This window comes from Ruditapes philippinarum, unplaced genomic scaffold, assembly GCF_026571515.1.
Source record: "Ruditapes philippinarum isolate M1 unplaced genomic scaffold, ASM2657151v2 ctg3453_1_1_1_1, whole genome shotgun sequence".
NCBI classification, from domain to species: Eukaryota; Metazoa; Mollusca; class Bivalvia; order Venerida; family Veneridae; genus Ruditapes; species Ruditapes philippinarum.
In genome coordinates this window covers 1-22,776 of record NW_026860602.1, presented here as the reverse complement: position 1 = coordinate 22,776, position 22,776 = coordinate 1, and the positions used below count along the sequence as shown (strand labels likewise).

Below are 22,776 nucleotides of genomic sequence, written 5' to 3'. Positions count from 1 at the left end.
TTAATATGTTTTTTTCTGCATCTTTTGTGAAAAATGTTTTCTTTTTCTTTACCTTTTTTGTGTTTTATCTGCTATTTTAACACTACTTCTATTTTTTATCATATTTTTATTATTTGTATAAATATGAATGTTAATAACATTCAATTGTCATATAATATTGGACGTCATTTATAATTCTAAAATTAACAGGAAGACGTCAGTAAATTATGAGAGTGTATATTTCACATATGTATATATATAAAGTGATCACATCAGTGTGAATGACGGCTTTGATCAACAAGCTTTTATTGCATAATTCAAATAATGTATATTTTTTAAGAGTTGTAATATGTGTTTGAAGGTCAAATTTACATAACACAATTATCGTAAATTAAACAACCATATATATATATATAGTTTATCCCTACAGTGTTTATCAACATATGTGTGAGGAAACTACTACTTTTGAAAAACAAAATGAATGGTCACCTACATGTAATTTATACTTATGTTTTTATCACTAGTGAGTAATGTCATATGTTTGTTTAAAGAACCTTGCTGAGAAAAGCTTAATCACACAAATCACAATTATGTTGTTTTTATCAGCATGTTTTACCATGTCTGTGTATATGTTACTACCTTGTGTAGAGAACACTTTATTACACATTTCACATTTGTATTATCTTCTTATCATCATGTTTTGTCAAACATGTGATAAGATAACCGCATTTCTTCTCACCAGTGTGTATACTCATATGTGTGGATTGTGTCTTCAGTAAAATTTCTTTAGAAAATGCTTTATCTACGTTCCTTATCGCCAGAGTGTATTGTCAAACATGTATGTGTGATAAGATTACCTTGTGTAGAAAGCTCTTTATCACATAATTCACATTTATACTTCTGCTCCCCCAACATGTATTACAACATGGGGATATATTATAAACAGATACAATATAAACAAACTTCCGTTAGCTTTTAATCAGCTGGTGAATAGTATTTTGATTAAAAATAGCATGAGGATTTAATGACAAAGACTTAGATGTTTATCGATGTAATGTTTTTTCAAAGAACCTTGATAAGAAAGGTTTAATCACACACTTCACATCTCTGTTTTGTCTCACCAACATATTTTGCAATATATTTCACAGCATCACTTTATTCATTTTTTTTCTCGCCAGTGTGTAGTCTCATATGTGTCTTCAGTGATCTTCAGCAAAAAAACGCTTTATTACACACTTCACACTTCTGTTTCGTCTCACCAGTGTGTATTGCCATATGTCTGATAAGACTATCTCATTTAAAAAATGCTTTATACACAAACGTCACACTTATGGTTTTTTCTCACCAGTGTGTATCGTCATATGTCTGATAAGATGAGTTTGTTGTGAAAACGCTTTATCACACACTTCACACTTATAGTTTTTCTCACCAGTGTGTATTGCCATATGTCTGATAAGATGAGTTTTTTGAGAAAATGCTTTATCACACACTTCACACTTATAGTTTTTCTCACCAGTGTGTATCACCATATGCCTGATAAGATGCGTTTTTTGAGAAAATGTCTTCTTACACACTTCACATTTATGTTTCTTATCGCCAGTGTGTATTGTCATATGTGTGATAAGACTACTCGGTCCAGAAAAAGTTTTATCACAATAGTCACACTTCTGTTTCTTCTCACCAGTGTGAATCGCCATATGTCTGATAAGATAAGTCTGTTGTGAAAACGCTTTATCACACACTTCACACTTATGGTTTTTCTCACCAGTGTGTATCACCATATGTCTGATAAGATGAGTTTTTTGAGAAAAAGTTTTATCACAAACTTCACACTTATATTTCTTATCACCAGTGTGTATTGTCATATGTCTGATAAGACTAGTCTGTCTAGAAAACGCTGTATCACAATAGTCGCACTTATGGTTCTTCTCACCTGTGTGTATTGCCATATGTGTAATAAGATTAACTGGTTTAGAAAATGTTTTTAAACACATTTCACATTTATGATTCTTCTCACCAGTGTGTATTATCATATGTGTCTTCAGTGAGCTTCGTTGTGAAAATGTTTTATCACACACTTCACATTTATGCTTCTTATCACCAGTGTGTATTGTCATATGTCTGATGAGATTACATCGTTTAGAAAAAGCTTTACAACACACTTCACACTTATTTTTTTGCTCTCTAGTGTGTATTGTCATATGACTAATAAGATTACCTCGTTGAGAAAATGCTTTATCACACACATCACATTTATGATTCTTCTCACCAGTGTGTATTGTCATATGTCTGATAAGATCACTTTGGTCAGAAAATGCTTTATCACACACTTCACATTTGTAATTCTTTTCACCAGTGTGTATTTTCATATGCCTGATAAGATTATATCGTTCAGGAAATGCTTTATCACAAAAGTTACATTTCTGATTCTTCTTGCCAGTGTGTATTGTCATATGCCTGATTAGATTACATCGGTTAGAAAATGTTTTTTTACACAGTTCACACTTAGTTTTTTTTCTTGCCATTGTGTATTGTCATATGACAAGACTACCTCTAGTAGAAAACGCCTTATCGCAGACTTCACATTTATAATTTTTCTCGCCAGAATGTATATTCATTTGTGTATTCAGAGAACTTCGTTTATAAAATGGTTGACTGCAAACATCATTGCTATGTGTTATTTCACAAAGAACGAGCATCTCAATATTTTGTTGAACACTGCCTTTTTCTGATTGAGATGATGACTTCTCACAAAGTGGGTATTTACTGTCCATTTCATCAGCTTGTAGTTCCTTCCCAGAAGTAAGACCCTGAATTAAAGGTTATAATTTATCACACATTTCACTTGCGTAACTCATCTAAGTAGCTAATATTTATGAATTTTACCATTTTGAAACTTGTACAGACACCTTCATTTATTTATGTTTCCAAATATTATATTTTAAAATTCTAAGTTGAATAAAACGTTAATTTTTCAATTATTTACTTCTCGGTTATATAATACACTCATGGTCTATCTTTTAATTGAAAATGATCAATATATTAATCTATCATTACACTTTATCTTTGTGTTTTTTGTATGCTTTATTTCTTTCTCTCTTTTTTTTGTTCATTTGCTTGAGCAATTGACAGCAAATATATCAAAACTGTTAAACAAACATAAATATCTTACTGCTTAAAAATTCTCACTGGTCAGCATACCAAACACAGACTATGGAAAGCCATCTGGCAATGTAGGGTTCGAACGACAAAACGACAAAATGTGACAGCTTCATTGGACCTGAAAAGAGAACATAGACATTGTGATCAAGAATGTAGCTTGTTGGCAGTACAATGTAAAGTATTTCATGAATTTTTGTTCCATTAACACCAACAACAGGCATACATTTTTGTATTTAGTTACAATGTTTATATGCCAATATCATGTGATTGAGGATAGAGAAATTAACTGGCCTATTATATAATTTATGCAATAACCATAATAAATTAAACAAAAGTCCCTCACCCGTATATAGCCCCCCCCCCCCCTCCGGCGGGGCCAATTTAAACCCAGGGGCTTTGATTTCAACAAACTTGGTAGACACCCATTAGAACATGTTTCTTGCTAAATATCTCAGCTCTAGCTCTTTGAGTTTTTTTAAAAGAAGATTTTAAGTTTTACTACACACATATAGGGAAAAACAATGACCTCTTCTCCCCCCCCCCCCAGGGTTTTATTTGAACAAACTTGGAAGACACTCACGCGATGGTGTTTCATGATTAGTATCTAAACTCTAGCTCTTTGGGTTTTTTAAAAAAAGATTTTTTAAGTTTTTACTATGCATATATAAGAGGAAAATCAATGACCCGATTTTATAAGTTTTTACATTATGCATGTAGGCAAAATCATGTAGGGCGGGGCCAATTTTGAACCCAGGGATTTTATTTGAATGAACTTGGTTACAGACACCCATAAGAAGATGTTCCATGCTAAATATTTCAGCTCTAGCTCTTTGGGTACTTTAAGAGAAGATTTTTTAAGTTTTTACTATATGCATATAGTGAAAATCAATTACCCCCCTGGGGCAGGGCCAATTTTGACCCCAGGGCTTTTATTTGAACAAACTTGGTAAACACCAGGCTTCGCGAAAGTTGTCGGACCGTCGGTCCGATATTTTTTTTCGGAGTTCCGGACCTTATGTCCGGTACGAATACCGGGATATATCCAAGACCGATCAAGACCGAGTTTTCTCCCTTGAATAAAAAAAATGTAAAACGAGTTTTGATTCGCCGTTTCATTATAAGTGTCCGATACATACGACTGTCAATAACCAAAATGTCGGTGTTACTACATTATTACGCTGGCGCTACGCCCGGCAAAAACGTAAACTATCCAATGAAGAAAAAAAAGCGAAACAAAAGGAATACGAGTCCAGGCGCCCGCCGAGAAAATTTGTGGGTAAATGGAAAAATGGCCGCTTTGATCATGAATGTTTTGATTTCCAAACAGAGTCCATCCACAGGTGCTTGAAACAAACTTTTTAAAGTTTTATATGGGCTATAATTACTATATATCTTTAAATACATATATAGACTGGTTATGTAAAATATTTGAATATGTGACTAGCGCCTGTGAGTCCATCAATCTGGATAAACTAATGTTTTATTTAAGGGAATAAAATTGTGTTGCAAATCTTAAAAGTTGTTATGTCTTTAAAAAAAACACCAAGGTATTACCATATACATATATATTTGGGGGAAAAAATTCGGTCAGACAAAAGTTCTTTCGGTCAGACAAGAATTGAAAGTTTGTCTGACCGAATGTCAGGCAAATTTTTCAGCAGTTTCGCGAAGCCTGAAACACTCACTAGAAGATGTTTTATGCCAAATATCTATGCTCTAGATGTTTGGATTTTTTAAAAGTAGGCATCTAAAGTTTTTTCTTTAGGTTGCCATGGCAACCAGAGTTTTGCATGGAATTAAATTCATTGAACAATTTTTAAAGATGACCACCAAAGAACATTCCTGTGAAGTTTGGATGAAATTGGCTCAGCGGTTTATGAGATGTTGTTTAAAGTAAAAGTTAACGGACGGCAGACGGACGATGGCCAGACACTGGACGAAAAGCTATCACAAAAGCTCACCATTTCACTTTGATATAGGTGAGCTAAAAAAACAGATTGGGGCATTTATTAGGTAATTTACGGTTACTATTTTGTAGTCTCTTAGAATTTTTACGGTACAATACCAAAATGACATATAGCTACGATCCTGTTCAATCCTGGGGAAAAAATACCTTTAAAATATCAACATACTATTCATGATATTATTCTAATATTCATGACTAATTTGTTTGTTTGTTTGATTGGGTTCTACATCGCACCAACACAGTATAGGTCATATGGCGGCGTTCCAGCTTTAATGGTGGAGGAAGACCTCAGGTGCCCGTCCTTACATTATTTCAGGCACGAAAGGGCACCTGAGTAGAACCACCAACATTCCATAAGCTAGTTGGATAGAGGTTACGTACCACTTACATATTTTGAAGTATACATACCATGGATAAATATTTTCATTTAATTTCTATGAAATACATACAGAGTATAATGAACAAGAACTGTCGGAGGACAGTAACGCTTGACTATTCGTAAAGTTGTCACAACCCGTACGAAAAAGATAGCAGGATTCCGCCTAATATAAGCAGGAAAACGCTTAAAATTTCCGTGTATATAAGATTTTCCTGCTAATTTAAGACGGACACGGAATTTTGTAAAAAATCCTGCTAAGCAATTTCATATCCCGCCTAAGGCTTAGGCGGAAAATATGGGATGAGCAATAATTTAGACGGGTTTTAGGACTTAGAATTTTGTCAGTTATTGTTAACAGGAATTATGTACTTAGATTTTCTTGTTAACCAGAAATTGAACTTAGAAAATTTTACTAGACAGATTTCTGAATTTGGAGAAATTTCTGCAGATGACAGGTATATAATAAATCGATTATTAAGTGATCAACAATTATTTTGCTGCTTTTATTCATTGTTAATTTTCAAAACTAAAATATTGTTTGTACAAACATAAACATACATAATCATTAATTGATAAAAAAACTCCACAACAAAACTAAAACTTAGAACATATTATATAATGATGTTGTGATGACTTTTGCATAGAATATATTTCACTTTGTTAAATTTGGGTATGAACTAAACTCATATATTAAGCTTTTTAATGTAATATAATTAAATGAGTAATATCCCTGAAAATTTCTTATCAACAGGATAAATAAATAAATACTGCCTCTAGTAACCACTCTACTATGATTTAACACCACAGACCTGATAACACACAGGTCAGATCGTAAATTCTGCTACAGTCCAGACTGTTCCATGCGATTTATTTGGGGGGAAGCAACAGTTACTTTGTACATTTTATATGATGAGTCTGTTAAGAAGGACTTTGCAAAGTTTTTTTTAAAGATATTTATTATGAATTTTGGATTCTTTTTCCATTTATTTTCTGGTATTTTTATATAATTGTGAAAATAAAACGATGGGTTGGATTATCCCTGTTTACCATCATATCATGGACTTGTCCATAATTTGAAATCTAGGAAATATGGGTCAGCAGAAGCTTAGACAGTGGAAATAAAGCAAATAACAAAGGATTTTATTGATAGTTAAAAATTGTGGTGATAATATATAAGCAATTTTTGAGATAATATTTTGTTTAAAGTGTAAGGATTGAATATTTTTGAATTTTTCAAAGAAAAAAAAATAAGACTTAGCCTTGTGAATGAAAATGACAATAATCTGGATATGCTCAGTTGTAAATGAATTTTGAATGCTACATTATGACCTTGGATAAGAAGATATTATACCAATATCATAAAAATTCAGGTAAGTAACTTTTGGATACATTTAAACAATAAAAATATATTTCAAATAAATTAAATAATTTTGCATTAAGTTTGAGAGTAAATTTGTAACACTAAGTTTGGTTGTAATGAATTATAGTTTAAATGCATGTATAATTATAACTGCATACAATGACAAGAAACAATAATATAAGATATTAGTGGTGGCAGTGTTTTACTGATGACTGTTTGTGTTTCAGGATATGTCTCAAGCTGGTGTAAAAAGAATGGGAGGGGAGGAGTCACGGACAAGGATATTAACGATACCATAAGTTAAAGCAGATCAGTTATGCTTGGAATAAAAATGAAAACAACTGGCTGAACAAAAAACATTTACAGTGAAATAAAATGAAATAATTTGCCATGGATTAAAACAATACAATAGCAGTGCAATAAAAAATATAACTCGTGTTTCTGTTTTTTGTGTGACTCTTTTACGTACTGTACATGCACCCTAATGTAGAAAACATTATGGTAAAGCTCACAAAAATAACTTAAAAGCTTTGTAATTGTGATCACCTATTGTCTGTCTGCAATTTTGGATTCCAATTATTCTTATGCAGCTAAAAAATAATGTTGTATCCATCCATAATTCAGCTTTATTAGTGTACTATCACAAAATTGAATAACTTCATTTCCTTAGGCGGATTTTTTGCTAGTATTCCTTAGGAAGAATTTTCTCCTGCTAGTGATTTTCTAAGTAGGTATTTTTTTCCTGGTTAAAATATTTTAGGCGGAATTTTTTCCGGCTAAGAATTTTCCTAAGGCGGAATTTTCTCCTGCTAGTGCTTTCTTTAAGCTGAATTTTTTCCTGGTTAAATTTTCTAAGGAGGATTTTTTTCCTGCTACCCTAACTGTTTTCCTCCTAAGAAAATTTGCATATTTCGCAGCGTATTCCTGCTTATAGGAGGAATCTGTGATATGTAAACCTGAAATGCCTTAGACGGATTACGCCTAGTAGCTAGGCGGAATTTCTGCTTTTTTCAGGGCGGAAGTTTTCGTATGGGATTAGTGTGTTTCATTGAGTATAATAATGCTTACCAATATAAATACATAAAATTGTCCGAAAAGGTACAAAGGCTTGTTATTAAGATGTTTTATCGAATTAATCACTGCTTTATTATCATGAATGCATAAAATTGTTCCAAAAAAGGCACAAACCCTTCAGTTAAGTTATGGAGATACCAGCTTACAAGCAAAAACTTTACCTAGATTTTTCTAAGCCGAAAAAGGTGCATAATTATGCAAAAAATAAAAACAAATCAGAGTTATGGGACTTATGCCAATCATGTTAGATAATCACAGAGAACAAGTGTGTGAAGTTTCAATCCATTCCCTTCAGTAGTTATGGAGATACCAGCTTGCACGCAAAAACTTAACCAAGAATTTCTTAGTCATAAAAGGGATATAATTATGCAAAAAAGCAAATCAGAGTTATGGGACTTATGCCAATCATGTTAGATAATCACAGTGAACAAGTGTGTGAAGTTTCAACCCATTCCCTTCAGTATTTATGGAGATACCAGCTTGCATGCAAAAACTTAACCAAGAATTTCTAAGTCATAAAAGGGGCATAATTATGAAAAAAAAAAATTAAAACAAATCAGAGTTATGGGACTTAATATGCCAATCATGTTAGATAATCACAGAGAACAAGTGTGTGAAGTTTCAATTCATTCCCTTCAGTATTTATGGAGATACCAGCTTGCACGCAAAAACTTAACCAAAAATTTCTAAGTCGAAAAAGGGTCATAATTATGCAAAAAAGTATATCAGAGTTATGGGACTTGTGCCAATTATGTAAGATAATCACATTGAACAAGTGTGTGAAGTTTCAATTCATTCCTTTCAGTAGTTATGGAGATACCAGCTTGCACGCACAAATTTAACCAAGAAATTCAAAGTCGAAAAAGATTCATAATTATGCAAAAAAGCAAATCAGAGTTATGGGACTTATGCCAATCATGTTAGATAATCACAGAGAACAAGTGTGTGAAGTTTCAATCCATTCCCTTCAGTAGTAATGGAGATGCCAACTTGCACGCAAAAACTTAACCAAGAATTTCTAAGTCGAAAAAGGGGCATAATTATGCAAAAAAGTATGTCAGAGTTATGGGACTTGTGCCAATCATGTAAGATAATCACAGTGAACAAGTGTGTGAAGTTTCAATCCATTCCCTTCAGTAGTTATGGAGATACCAGGTTACACGCAAAAACTTAACCACAGGGATGCCAACGCTGACACCGACGCCGACATATGGGTTACTGCATTAGCTCGATTATTCTGCAAATAGTCGAGCTAAAAACTATTACAAAGATATCTATTGTTGTGGTTTTTTTTGTAAGTCTAATTATTTATTGAAATATTAATAAAAGGTATAGTCTGATTTTATTGACCTGTCAATTGTGAATACATTATAGCACTCATTTAAATATTCGATCCCACTTCGGTTGTGTCCGTTTATTTTACGAGAATTAATATTGGGTATATATAACTAAGTTTGGAAAACTGCCACTAGCTCAATAAGGGTTCTCGTAACATCCGTAATAGCGCAGTCGGTTAAGTGATTACCTAATGCATGAGAGGTCCAAGGTTTGATCCCTTCTTCTGACATTCTTTTTAGACTTATTCTTTCTTTATTTTTAAGTTTATTTTAATGAAAATGGTCAAACGCTTGCAAAATTGTCTACACGGATATGAAACAACTAAAAAACACTGAATTGTCACATTTTGTATTGTATTTACGGCACTGACATTACATTTATTGATTTTAATCCGAATGAATTTTCAGTATTAATTATTAAACAATGTTAAATACAAAAGTATAGTATTTACAAAAAAGTGCAAAACATATTAAAAACGGAACAACCACAACTTCAAAAATGTTGAAAATAGTTACAAATAAGACAAAAACCTGGACTCTGTCTCGATCTTAAAACACGTTGGACATTCAGATAAACTATACCTGTAGTGCTATAACGGTCAGTGTATCTAGATGAGTTTAATCACATCTTACTGCGTACCTCTCACGGAATTTACCGAACATTTATCGAATATTAATACATTCTGTGCATTGACCGTATAATCAGTATGGCTTTGACAGGTTAATAAAATCAAACAATAACTACTTAATACATATAATAGTTCTAGTGCACTTCAAAGTGCACTTATGAAGTGCACTTCAAAGTGCACATTGAAGTGCACTAGAAGTGCACATCTAGTGCACACCAAGTGCACTTTGTGTAACCTTTAGTGTAATTTAAACAATTTTGTTGTTATCTCTTAATTTTATTATCCCTTTATTTACTATTTCTATACTGGTTTCCTAGCAGTTTCCGTCCCCTAGCAGTTTTCCTGCCGTTTATCATTTTCTTCCAGTTACAGTAACAATTTATTTTTACCAGTAAGGCATCCACATTACTTCATCAATCAGAGAGACATTTGTTTTCTATGCTAAACAGCATTTAAAATAGTACAAAGATTTATATGTTTTGAAGTTTTGCCTGTTATTTAAAGTTACATAAGAGAACTTTCGACTTTAAAAAATAAGCAACACCTGGGGAATTCTAGTTTGAATATCCATGCGCAATAAGTAAGACCAACTTTTAGGTAAATCAATACTTTGGAACTAAAAATATTATTGCAAATGAAACAGAAAAGGTTGGGAAGTTCTGTTTGTCTGATAAAACCATCTTAACATTGCTTTATGGTACTGAATTATATTCAAAATAAAAAAGGTCCGGAAAACTGCTATGAATTTTTTAATAAAGGTGAAAAAGGTGTTACTTTTCAGGCCTATATTTAATTTAAAAAGTAAAATGAAAGTGCAACATTAAACACATGGCAATGCTGGACAGGTACTGGTCGGGGACCATCAACCGGACACTTTTTTAACATTTTTCCGTACAGATTTCATAATTTTTAACCTAGGGACCTAAAAATTTGACACAGTTCAGCTAGGTTCTTCTCCTAACTAACAAACTAGTTTGTTTATTTCTGATTGTATTCACTATTGACACATATATCTGAGGCTCCACAAGTAGGGTATAAAAATTACCTAAATTGTCTACACTACAGTACCATGTGTTTGGACAGATATGTACATGATGTGATATAATTCAGGTAAAACCTTGGGTGTTTTAATTTTTTATTTTTAACATGTTATTCAATATTTCAGCAACAAATGCTTTAGTTTTGAATATTCTATTGTTTACTCTGCAAATGATTATAGCTGGTATATGAGGTCAGGCATTGCTTTCTTGACTAGATATGTCCTAAAAACACAATTCTTTTTCACCCCTAGACCATGCTATTTGAAAGACCCGTTTCCTAGTTCCTACACTGTTACACAAATAATTAAAAGCTTCGATAAAAAATTATAATAAATGTTTGTGCTCATAGTCAAATAACAAAATGTTTTAATTATTCATAGTCTACTCTTGTATTGAATGAAATTAAACCTTTACATATTAAAACGTTTTACCTGATATTCTACTAAATTAATTTGCATGGTCAATGGCGTTCATTTATCAAAGGGGAGTAACTATGTGTAATCATTGCACCAATAATAAAGTCAAATTGGTTCGTCGTTGTTTAACTTTTAAAATATTTGTTGATGTGACTCACTGTTTCACATATAACATATCCAAGATCTAGGCCATGTAATTTTAAAGAAGATTTTTTAGGCATTTTTACTAAACAAGTTAAAATCCCCGAGCGAGGACACTTTTGGTCTGTTATAACTTTTGTAGAGCTCCACAATTAAGGCAATGCTACATGCAAAATATCTAAGCTATTAATGGCATTGTTATATCAGAGAAGAGTTTGAGACATTTCCATAATACAAGTCTACATGTATGTATTTGAAAAGAAGTGACTGCCACTTTTGTATTTCCCTGCACCGTAGACTTTTCTGAAAAGCTTAAATGTTATAAATAAAAACCTGGGACATATTATAATCATAATTATTATGTCCCAGATTTAACTGTACAGTTTTCAACGATTTTGTTCGCATCGAATACTAAAGGTAAATCAGGCCATTTTAATTGCCGTCTTTTGCAGTTTTTTATTTTATTTTTCTTTCATTGTGTGATATTTACATGTAGCATTTATAATAAACGTGAACATGAATAAAAGTTATTCCTAGACCATACACCGAATATTTCACTACCTTAACAAAATTGAAGCTTATTAAAAAATTGAACACACATTCTATAGACACGTCAATAGAAAATAAGGGATGGGGCATCCGGGACTGTGTGGTTAACATGGGTTAAGCTGATTGACTGCAATTAAACTCCTTGCCCCCCACCTCCGTGGGTTCGAATCACGACAGGGACTTTGAACTTTTTCATGTGAAGAAGTTATCAAGCTTGTTTAGGGAACGTGTACACATGGTTCTACTGTATATGGCGCCCGTTACAAGTGTCTAAAATAATTAATACACGGAGGGGCACCTAAGCCGAGGTCTTCCTCCACCAATAAAGTTGGTAACTATCATAAGACCTAATAATGTGTTGGTGCAATAGAAAACATGATGACATTAAAGTAAAATACATAACATTGCATATCCAATCAATGTTTGCATTTTGAAGGAAGTCTGAACTCGATCATATTATTGACTGAAAGTCTTGAACAAACTTGTTGAAAAGATTACTCATCACGAAAATGTTTTTTTTTTAATATACACTCATTTCAATGGTAAGCGAAGTAGGAGTTCCAGATTTTTTACGTGTTTTATTTTAATATTAATAAGAATAATAAATCACAACAAAAATGCCAAAGAAATATATAATAACATATCTAAGGAGATTGGTACGTTTACACAAAAGTGTTGCTTTTTATTCTATCTTCTTGCAATAAATAATTGATACGAATCCATGTATATAGTATTCCCGGCAGATCTTTAATTTCTTATCCCTTTACCAGCAAGTTCCTTTGAGAGAGAAAAGTGCTGTGACATTTAAAGTTGACCAAAGTGAAACTAATAGAATGCATCATTTGGTGAGATAGATGATTGGGAAATCCCAATCTGAAGGTGATTGGTTCCATCGGGAACAAGCCTTGACGAGTTCCCGATTGAACCGATTGCCCGAGTGTTGCGATTTTATCAATCTAACCCAACAGTTGATTTCTTTTCTCACTTTCCTGGAAACATAAGAAGCAAAATAAAAAAGAGGGCGTAAAATCTTTTCAGTAACATTTATTTTGATGATTGCTTTGTATTGATTAGGCTATTGGGTAAGAAGCACATTCAAGAAAATTGTTAGTAAATATGCTGTTATGTTTATTTAGAAATAAATTGTGAACTATATTTGCTGCCCAGAATCAATATTGTACTGGAATATTTCTTGAGTTATTCATAGAAACAGAAATGATTTGCTTGATATATTGTTTTGATTGAAAGTGGGGTTTGATGTGTACCTCCTTTTCACCGGTTTAGAAAGTCTGAATAGACGGGGCTATATCCGACTTCTAAATACACCATAAGATACCGGTTGCATTATCGTCAATATAATTTATTTTCATCAACAGAATAAATCATTGACATACGTACAAATGCAATAAGAAGGATAGCATTATTGATACGAGTTTCGAATTGATATATAGATTCTCTAGTACAGTAACTTTTATTATTATCCCATCTTTAACACTAGTGAGAATCAGTGATCAATATGGTTTATCACATAATATAGTTATATACACTGTACATCATTCTGTGCAAATATAAAATATTGACAAATACATGCTTTTAGGCTTGCTTAGCCATTGCAAATCTCGATCGTTATCTTCAAGTGCTTCGTGATTACTCGATATATATAAATAGAAAAAAAAAATAATTCCATTTATTTTTTAGTACTATATATATATGTGGTATTGTAATTCATGTGAATGCACTTTTGAATTGCGATGATTACACACAGTTTTACACTATGCGCAACTCTCTTTGAACATTGTTTTTGGATTTGATTTGTAAATGATTCTTAAAAATACAAATAAATATGATAATGAAAAACGTACTATAGAATCGATTGTTAACATTTCTGTACCAACGCTTCAAAGAAATTTTATGAAAAACTCAAACCATATAGTGAATTTGCAACACACATAGTGTATTAAAAATTGGGTTGAGCTCATGCTCTTCATTCTAGTAGAAATTGTGATACATTTTTAGGAGTTTCCTTTTTTAAGAGATTACTTTTTTAGGAGAATCGATCAAATTAAAACGCATTAATTGCACTTGCTGAACCACTTTTAAACATGATGAAGGCAGATAATCGTGTGCTTTTAACAGAAATATATAATTTTCTTAGAGCATTGTTCTTTTGATAATGTTTTGTTTTCCTTAGATAATAGTGCCTTTAATCAATGTTGAAAGAAGTACATATCGTTAGTCTCTGAGCACAGATTGTATATTAGGATTCTCTGTCAAAATGTATTGTAAATACAGAGAAACATAATCTCTGTTGAGTTATAGTTCCATCTTTGTCTTTGTTTCCGGTATGACAACGTTGCAAAATGTCCGATGTGCAAACATATTTAGCTATTAATTAAGCGCTATATTCCGATTTATGGCAATCACGACTTGAATAAATCATATAAGATAGAGACTAAACAATATTTAATCCCTGAAATATGTGTTTCTTATATTCTACAGACGCAGTCAGAAAACCCCGTAACATCATGCAGCAGTGATTTACTGGTAAAAGCAATACCGTACGTACTGGTGTTATTTATTATCATCGTTCGTGATTAGTGAATTTATCATCAAGCACAATACAAATTACTATTGAACATGAAATAGGCCATAATATATTATGTATTAATTTCCGTATCATTTATACAGATTGTAATTGCATTTAATATTTCATTAATAAAGTTTTGATTTAAGAATAATCATTTACATGGCATTACAAATGTATACAGAAAGAAGCCACATTAACCATAAAATATGTTTGTCACAGATATATATATATCAGACATTTATGATATAATATGACTGACATGCTAAATGGTGATGGATTTTATATCACATGAACAAGGACGAAAACTTTGACAGAAATTGGCTGAAACTTGTGGTGCGTTTGGTAGAAACATGTAAGAATATCATTTGCCAATTCTTATAAATTGTATAAGTTGAACCAGCTAGAATATCAACTAACATTTAATCATTCGTTAAATTATATAAAAATTATAATGTTAAATTATATAAAAATTATAATGTGCCGAAAATATCGCCACCGACAAACAAATTAATTACAAATATCAATGGGTCATATGTTTTATGCAATAAATATATTGAATTGAATACGCATGTGGTGCGTTCAGATCGAGTAAACACAACAGCTTTGGTTTCTTTGCTTGACGTCAAATAATCTAGAACATCAGGGAATTTTGATATGTTATAACGTCTGAAGAGGCCAATTACTTTTAGGTATCACATGCTTAAAAGATTTTCTCATTTCCCAAAAATGTATCACTTTTCAGTCTGAGAGGATTCTCTTACACATTTTAGATAGTATTTTTACATAAGTGCGCCTTTGTTTCCAAATGTCGGAGGAATTTGAAGTAGATAGACATATCCTTTATTGAAAGTCTGGTATAAAAAGTATCTTGTGATGCATCAATACCGATAAGAACCCAGTATATGACAATATTTCTCTATCAGAGGCAATTGAAGCTGTTATACAGACATATCTAAATCTATTTCAATATTAATTCAATTTCATTTTTTGAATATTATATTATATCTTCTATTAATTTTTGTAACATCAATGTCCTGTACATAATTTGGAGATCAGAATAACTGATTTAGAGGCATTGTCCTGGACAAATGCGATATATCGACAATATAAACTGGTTAATATAACAATTAATGGTTACTTTAAATAGTGTATCAATAAATTGTTTATGATTTGCTTCCATGAATTGTTATTATTACTCTCAACATTTGTATGCATCTTTTTTTCCTAATCGATATAAGTACCATACGTTACGAATCGAAAATTTATTTACTTGAACACCATATTGTTCTGTCTACGTCTCGGTCAACCGATTTTAGTTTTTGTTTGTTTGTTTGTGTCATTTTACGCCTTTTTCCAACAGTATTTCAGTCATATAGGCGGGTAGTTTCCTAACCATCGTTCCTGGAGAGTTACACCAGTACTTGACTACCTTCCTCCGCGCTAAACTACCAAAGCATCTCCCGGGGATCGAACCCACGCCAGAGAGGTAATTGGATTAGAAGTCATCGACTCTAACCACTCGACCACGGAGGCGGTTAACCGATTTTAGAATAATGTACAAAATGACATAGCAGTTGCATGTTAGCCAGAGTCTTGGACATCAATGTGACATTGCTAATATTTGAAGAAAAAAAATGAACGTCTTTAGTATAACTTATTATATCTAGAAGAGAATAAAAGTTTCTGTTTGAGCTCATTAGGTTCCATACTGTACATAATACCTCGTGCTGACGAAGGCAGACTTCTAATGAGTTATTATAATGAGATTTATTAGGACTACTTTTTGTACTTGTTGAACCATTTAAAAACGGAAGAAGATCGATAGTTAACTTGCTATTTATGTAAAAGAATCAATTATGTAGTATGTAATTCAATTAAAGATGCTAAAACGCCTTAAATCAATATTCGGATAGACCTTTCGTGAGTGATCCGTTTGAAAATGATTTTTGTTTTTGTTTTGATGTAACTCTGATTATATTGGTCTGGAATTTTGTAAATTTAAAGAGAGCCAGTGTCTTATGACAATTTAATCTCATGAACAGCCTACAAGATAAGGATTGGTATGTTTCACGATACTTATTTTTGTGTTGAATATGTTGATTATCGAGTTGATAATCGAGTAGCACTTCCAAGATAATAAAATAATGGCGGGAAATGAATATTTTTTTATATTTTTTTTCCCAATATTCATGAATTAAACCGACTAGGGTATTGAAGGGGTGTATGAAACAGAATATTTGTGATCCGTCCTGCGATAAACAAACACAATGTCCGATTTTTTCCGTAGTCTATATAAATGTAGATAGACATTTTGAAGATTTTTGTAATTTTATCTTCAAATTACCTTAAAAAAGTAAATCCATGTGGAAATTTGTTATAACAGACATACTCTATTACGAGTACATGTATTTATCCCAATGAAGAGAGACTTGGATGTACATATATTAATTTTGTATTTCGAGTGTTTTTTTAAGCCATACCGTATCAAATCATTCATTCATTCATTCATTTATTTTGAAGTGATCCTTGTATAAAAGTTAGCAGTTACTTTTTGGAATTAATAGAAACTGTCCAATGGTACATAACTTACTAAACATGTCCTTTTAGGTGGAGGGGAGACAACTTTTCATTTTTTATAAGGAAAATATTCTCCTACGAATAATTCCCCATTTGCATCATTTTACAATTAATTACACTCTTCTGTAGGTAATTTATGATGAAGACAGTATTGCCACTGCTTCTTCATTTGCTTTATTTTGTATATTAACGATTTAGATGGTTTATAATAGAACTAGATCTGATGCGAACATCAAATTTGCAAAAAAAGAGAAAACGATTTTATCAAAACTTATAAGCGTACATGTACATTTTCTCAAATTATTATTACAGCAAAACTCTCCCAGTAATACTTGTCCATTATACTAATTTATCAAATTTCCTGAATTGTTAGAATGATTTTGGAAACTAATGCTTTACATGTAAATAATAACCTTCAACAATTCGTGCCTGTTGATAATTGTAAGATTGATGAAACTGTCTCGCAAAAAGAGAGTTAAATCATCATTAGCCGAATGGCGATGTTTATTTCAAGCCTCAATCATTATCTACATACATGTACATATGTATCTAAATTAGCTAAATATGTTTTGCATATTAAATAATAAAAGAAGAATATTTCTTAATAAATAAATAATTTCTTATAAAAGAATTGCAAACTGCAGGTAAAAAGACAGACATGGCAGTGCCATGTAGGAGTGTCATAAAACATTGAGTTACCTGACTGCAGGTGCGACCTCCGCGGTAGTAAAATCACCCTTACATGCTAAGCACTTTGCATCTAGACACAGCATCTATATTACAGTATCTTTATATCTAAATATCTATCTGTCGTTCACTAATGTCAAAAAAATGGTATAAAAAGGATATTTTGTAACATTTGTTTTTAAGAAGTAAAAGAATGGCAAACTGCACACGTTGCAGTGCCGTATAGGAGCGTCATAAATCATTGAGTTACCCCAACTTCCCAAATTTGAACCTAAGTTACTAGAGAAGCAGGCAGAAACAACGTAAACCCTACGGCACTCACAGACTACCCAATGAGAGTCGTCTGCGGGCCAATTTTGATTGGTGCTCGATCGTGCGGCGAGGCAGCGAGAGCTCCGGTGTCAGAAACGTGTGGAGGGACAGCTACTCTGGACAGATCAGCCGAGAGTCAGCGATCGATGTTCAGATGTGTCAACCGGGACACACGCTCCGATTTAAAATGTCGTAACGATGGCTATATATACTGTCATGTAATAGTACAGAAAATACAAAGGCACTAATAATACATTATTATGGATAATATATTAAACATGTTTTAAAATTCAAATGAATAATTTATCCAAATAGTGTCATGTTCATACCCTTTAAAATAAACTACTTTTAAATATTTTTAAAGAAATAAATTGTGCACTCAAATTTACTTAGACAGCTTTAAACTTTACTTAAATATTTACATTATCACTTAAAGGGAGCTAAACTCTTCAGGCATATTTCGTGTAACAAGCATTTAGTGGTGTTACTCAATAACTCAGTGGGTTTTGCAATTGAATGATATTACAACTGCTCCGTATATCACAAAGATGCAGACTACCACTACTAAAAATCGAACATTTTAATTTTGCACTCAAAAATATTGTATTTCAATCAGTTGTGATCATTTATGACAAGTGTTTATTATCTTATCATTGATGTAAAATATCCAAAACTAAAACAAAGAAAAACTTTTGCGGCATAAGAAACAAATACTAAATCAATTATATTAGAATATAAACGGGAAGCGAATGGGTACATATATTTTGAGTACGAATAGTTGTGTTGTTGCTGCGGCGGTGCAGATTCGTGTCCGCTGCACTTACTTTACTGATAATATCGTTAGCTTGATAAAAAGTAAACAAGTGCAAAGTTTCTACAAAACAAAAGTGGAAATTGCAATCATTCGGCTGTGTCAGAATATAATTTCGAAATGAAACGTTTCGTTGTCGCATTACCTAGTGTACTGGGTAGAAATGCACCAAAATCAAAGTTGCTAAAGAATGAAAAAAGTGTCAGAACTTTGCAAGTGGGGAGAACGTTATCTGACGGTTTCACAGACCATTCCACGACACCTTTTCCAGAGTTTGACACGTTTGCCACTCACGATGAGCTTTACCAGTTTAGTCTGAACTCGCCAGACTTTTTCTGGGGCACACTGGCAAGATCTCGTATTAATTGGTATAGAGATTTTGGAAGGGTTAAAGACTGTGATCTTACAAGAGGTCACATCAGGTGGTTCCTTGATGGAGAGTTAAATGTATCAGGTAATTGCCTGCGTTATTTATTTTGAATAATATGAAATTAGGCAAAGCCTATGAACGGGGAAGTCGGTAAAAAATCCTTTCATTTTTTCTGTTTTAAAGGTGTCATTCGGTATTATATATACCCGCTTCCGTTTTCACTCGGAACACTCGACGATTATTATTAATCCGAAAAGTTGAGATTTGTTCCATTATCAGAATACACCGCCTTTTATCATTGAGTTACATTGTAAATGGCGGCGTCTTACTAGAACTGACACTGAAAATTTCATTAATAGGTATAGAATTCTATATATTTTTTAATTGTTTTTTATTTGATTTTCTTTTAAATATACACGTGTAGTCTATAGCCGGGCAAGCCAAAGCCCGTAATATTAAAAAGACAAAGCCTCAAAGCGAGCTCGATGTACTTTTAACGTGAAATAGTAATATGAAATTAGGCAAAGCCTATGAGTATGAACGGGGAAGTCGTTTAAAAAATTGCTTTCTTTCTTTCCGTTTTAAAATTGTCATTCGGTATTACATGCACCGCTTCCGTTTTCACTCGGAACACTCGACGTTTATTATTTATCCGAAAAGTTGAGATTTGTTCCGTTATCGGAATACCCCGCCTTTTATCATTGAGTTACATTGTAAATGGCGGCGCCAGACTAGAACTGACACTGAAAATTTCATTGATAGGTATAGAATTCTATATATTTTTTAATTGTTTTTTATTTGATTTTCTTTTAAATATACACGTGTAGTCTATAGCCGGGCAAGCCAAAGCCCGGACCCGCTTCGCGGGCCCGGTCTTTGACTTCCCCGTATAATTTGATGTTCAGACCTAATGAAATGAGTTGAAGCAGAGAAAAAAAGTACAAACACATATCAGATAAAAACATGATTCAAAATTAAGTTATCAGTCATATGTCATGATATGAATCATGATAAGGGTGCATGAACAAGGAAGTGTGCAGTCAAATGAATATATTAATTTATCATACAAAGTTTATTTAGAAGATAACATTTTAAAGCTATATTTAATAGATTTTACTGACATGTACATGCAGTGTTTTTTTTCACTTTTGGGGGAAGGGGGTCGGTGCCCATTGGAGGGGGAAAAATGCAATAGGAGGGGGATTTTTATACGGATCTTAAATATTGATGTGTCACATGATAAACTTGTTGGGATACCAGGAGTAGCTCCCCTTACCTATATGAAAAACCTTGCTTAACAGTAAGTCTTACAGGTATAAAATAAAGCATTTTTCGGCAGTTAGTTGCAAAAAAATGATATTTATTGCAGGCAAACTTTGGCTGCCATATTATAGGGGGAAATTTCAGCTTTGAGAGGGGAAAAAAACATACTATTTTGAGTGGGGAATGGGGAGAATTTCGCCGAATATTTTGGCGAAAAAAAACACTGACATGTATACAGTACAGCTTTTGAAAGGCACCAATTGTTATTTATTGGCTGCAGGCTGTGCCCATACATGTATTCAAAGTGATGGCAATGAAGTTTATACTTAGTTATTAATCATGCAGCCTTTTACATGAATATTAACTTTTTTATTTTGACAAATTTTCTTTCAACTGTTAAAATAATTTGTATAAATCTGAACTGTCAATAGACCCGCCAGTATATAGATACTGAAATAACCGTGACATAATATGTAGAGGGGGCTTTACTGGATAGATGTTACTGGAATCAGTTTGTTACATTTGCCAGTCAGTTTGTCCGTCCATCCATCCATCCCAATAGTTTCCACTCTTTAAATTCTGTACCTTTTCAAAAGATTTTCTTCAAACTTGGATAAAACTTTCACTCCAACAAGATGATGTGCAGAAAAACTCTATGCCACCTCTGTCTCAGATCAAGGTCACATTTGAAGTCATAGGCCAAATATCAAACACTTTTTAAAACCTATACCCCAGGAAGGATTTTTTTTAAACTTGGCTTAAATGTTGACCTTTATAAGGTGATGTACAGAATCCATGCCACTGCTATGTCTGCTATTTCAATTCTATACCCTTTGAAGGATTTTCTTCAACTGAACAAGGTGGTCTGCAGAACCTTGCCACTTCTTGCAGACTTGAAGGTCAAATGTCAGACTATTTTTGTCTGCTCTATGAATCCTATACCAGTTAAAGGATTTTCTTTAAACTTGCCTCAACAAGGTGATGTGCAGAATCCACACCACCCTTGTGCAAACTCATGGCCAAGGTCACACTTAAGGGCCAAATTTGAACATTGTGTCTGCACTAAAAATTCTATACTTTTTAAATGAGTTTAATAATTTAGGGCCTTTTTACCCTTCTTTGCTTTAGCCGGTATCCGGCTACTTCCCCAAGCCAAATTACTACCTTTTTTCCCCAAAAAACAGTCTAAAATTCCCCTTCTGACAAACATTTCCCCTTTAAAAGAAAAGACAAACTGAAGAATAAAACTTGTAAACAAACTTTCTTGTTTAAAAATAGATCGTTGTTTTTGTCCAATGAAAGCTAAAAAATCAATTACCCGCTGATACCTTGATTTAATACAATTGATGTTAACTCACCGCCTCGGTCTGAGTTTGTAACTTTCTAAAAACAGCACTGGAAAACCCTGCTGCCTTATTTTTAAGTGCACATGTGATTTTTAACGACAATATGGCGACCGATTTACGATGTCGCTAATGTAAACAATGTCACAGAACAAGAAAATACAATTGAGTGACGTTTGTGATTGTTTATAAAAAATTGGATGAATTGATGACCTTGTAAGTGCAACAGAATCCAATAGCAAGCCCATGTGTTCGAGTAGCACAACATGCCCAACTGTCGGAAATAGCGAGCCTAGCACAACAGTGCCAGTAATACAGTCGGAACTGATAATAATGTACCCTCTGAATCAAACCAGGAACCCTCGCATGACCTACGTAAAATTCTATAATTGGGAAATATGAGTTAATATAAAGGGACAATAAATTGATCTGTAAAAAATGTCTTTAACTCATGTTGGACAGAAAACTTAGTGCTATTGTAAACCTTACATGTGATTGGAGGAAGATATGCAAATAGATTATGATATTCCCCCGAACTGTGTGAAAATATGATATTTTCCCCAAAATTGTGAAAATCGCTCATTTTTTCCACCACAAAAAGGGCTAGGGCGCCTTCCCCAAAACTAGTGAAAAGGCCCTGTAATTTAACCAAAATGTATCCTTAATAAATAATGATAAATTGTATCATAGTTTGGGGACCTTTCTGTTGAAAATGTGTCATAGTTTAATCGTATACATATACATGCACAGTGCGTTAAACTGAAGTGCAGGTATTAGTTACCCGCACTTTTAAA

General features: G+C 32.8%; 2 protein-coding genes across 2 annotated transcripts; one reads left to right on the top strand and one right to left on the bottom strand.

Annotated features, from left to right (window-relative positions):
* Window positions 1-933: 933 nt before the first annotated feature.
* On the bottom strand, window positions 934-11,418 carry LOC132712752 (zinc finger protein 271-like). The gene is made up of 3 exons (XM_060695181.1): window positions 11,358-11,418; window positions 3,152-3,259; window positions 934-2,789 (listed from the first exon to the last, which is right to left on the bottom strand). The coding sequence occupies exon 3, from the start codon at window positions 2,502-2,504 to the stop codon at window positions 1,308-1,310; it is 1,197 nt and encodes a 398-aa protein (XP_060551164.1). The 5' UTR covers window positions 2,505-2,789; window positions 3,152-3,259; window positions 11,358-11,418; the 3' UTR covers window positions 934-1,307.
* A 7,573-nt stretch (window positions 11,419-18,991) lies between these two features.
* Window positions 18,992-19,460, top strand: LOC132712757 (uncharacterized; the record flags this gene model as incomplete). Its single annotated transcript, XM_060695185.1, is given in 1 exon segment — window positions 18,992-19,460. A coding segment is annotated over 1 exon segment (334 nt), but the record flags the coding sequence as incomplete, so codon positions are not given.
* Window positions 19,461-22,776: the final 3,316 nt, after the last annotated feature.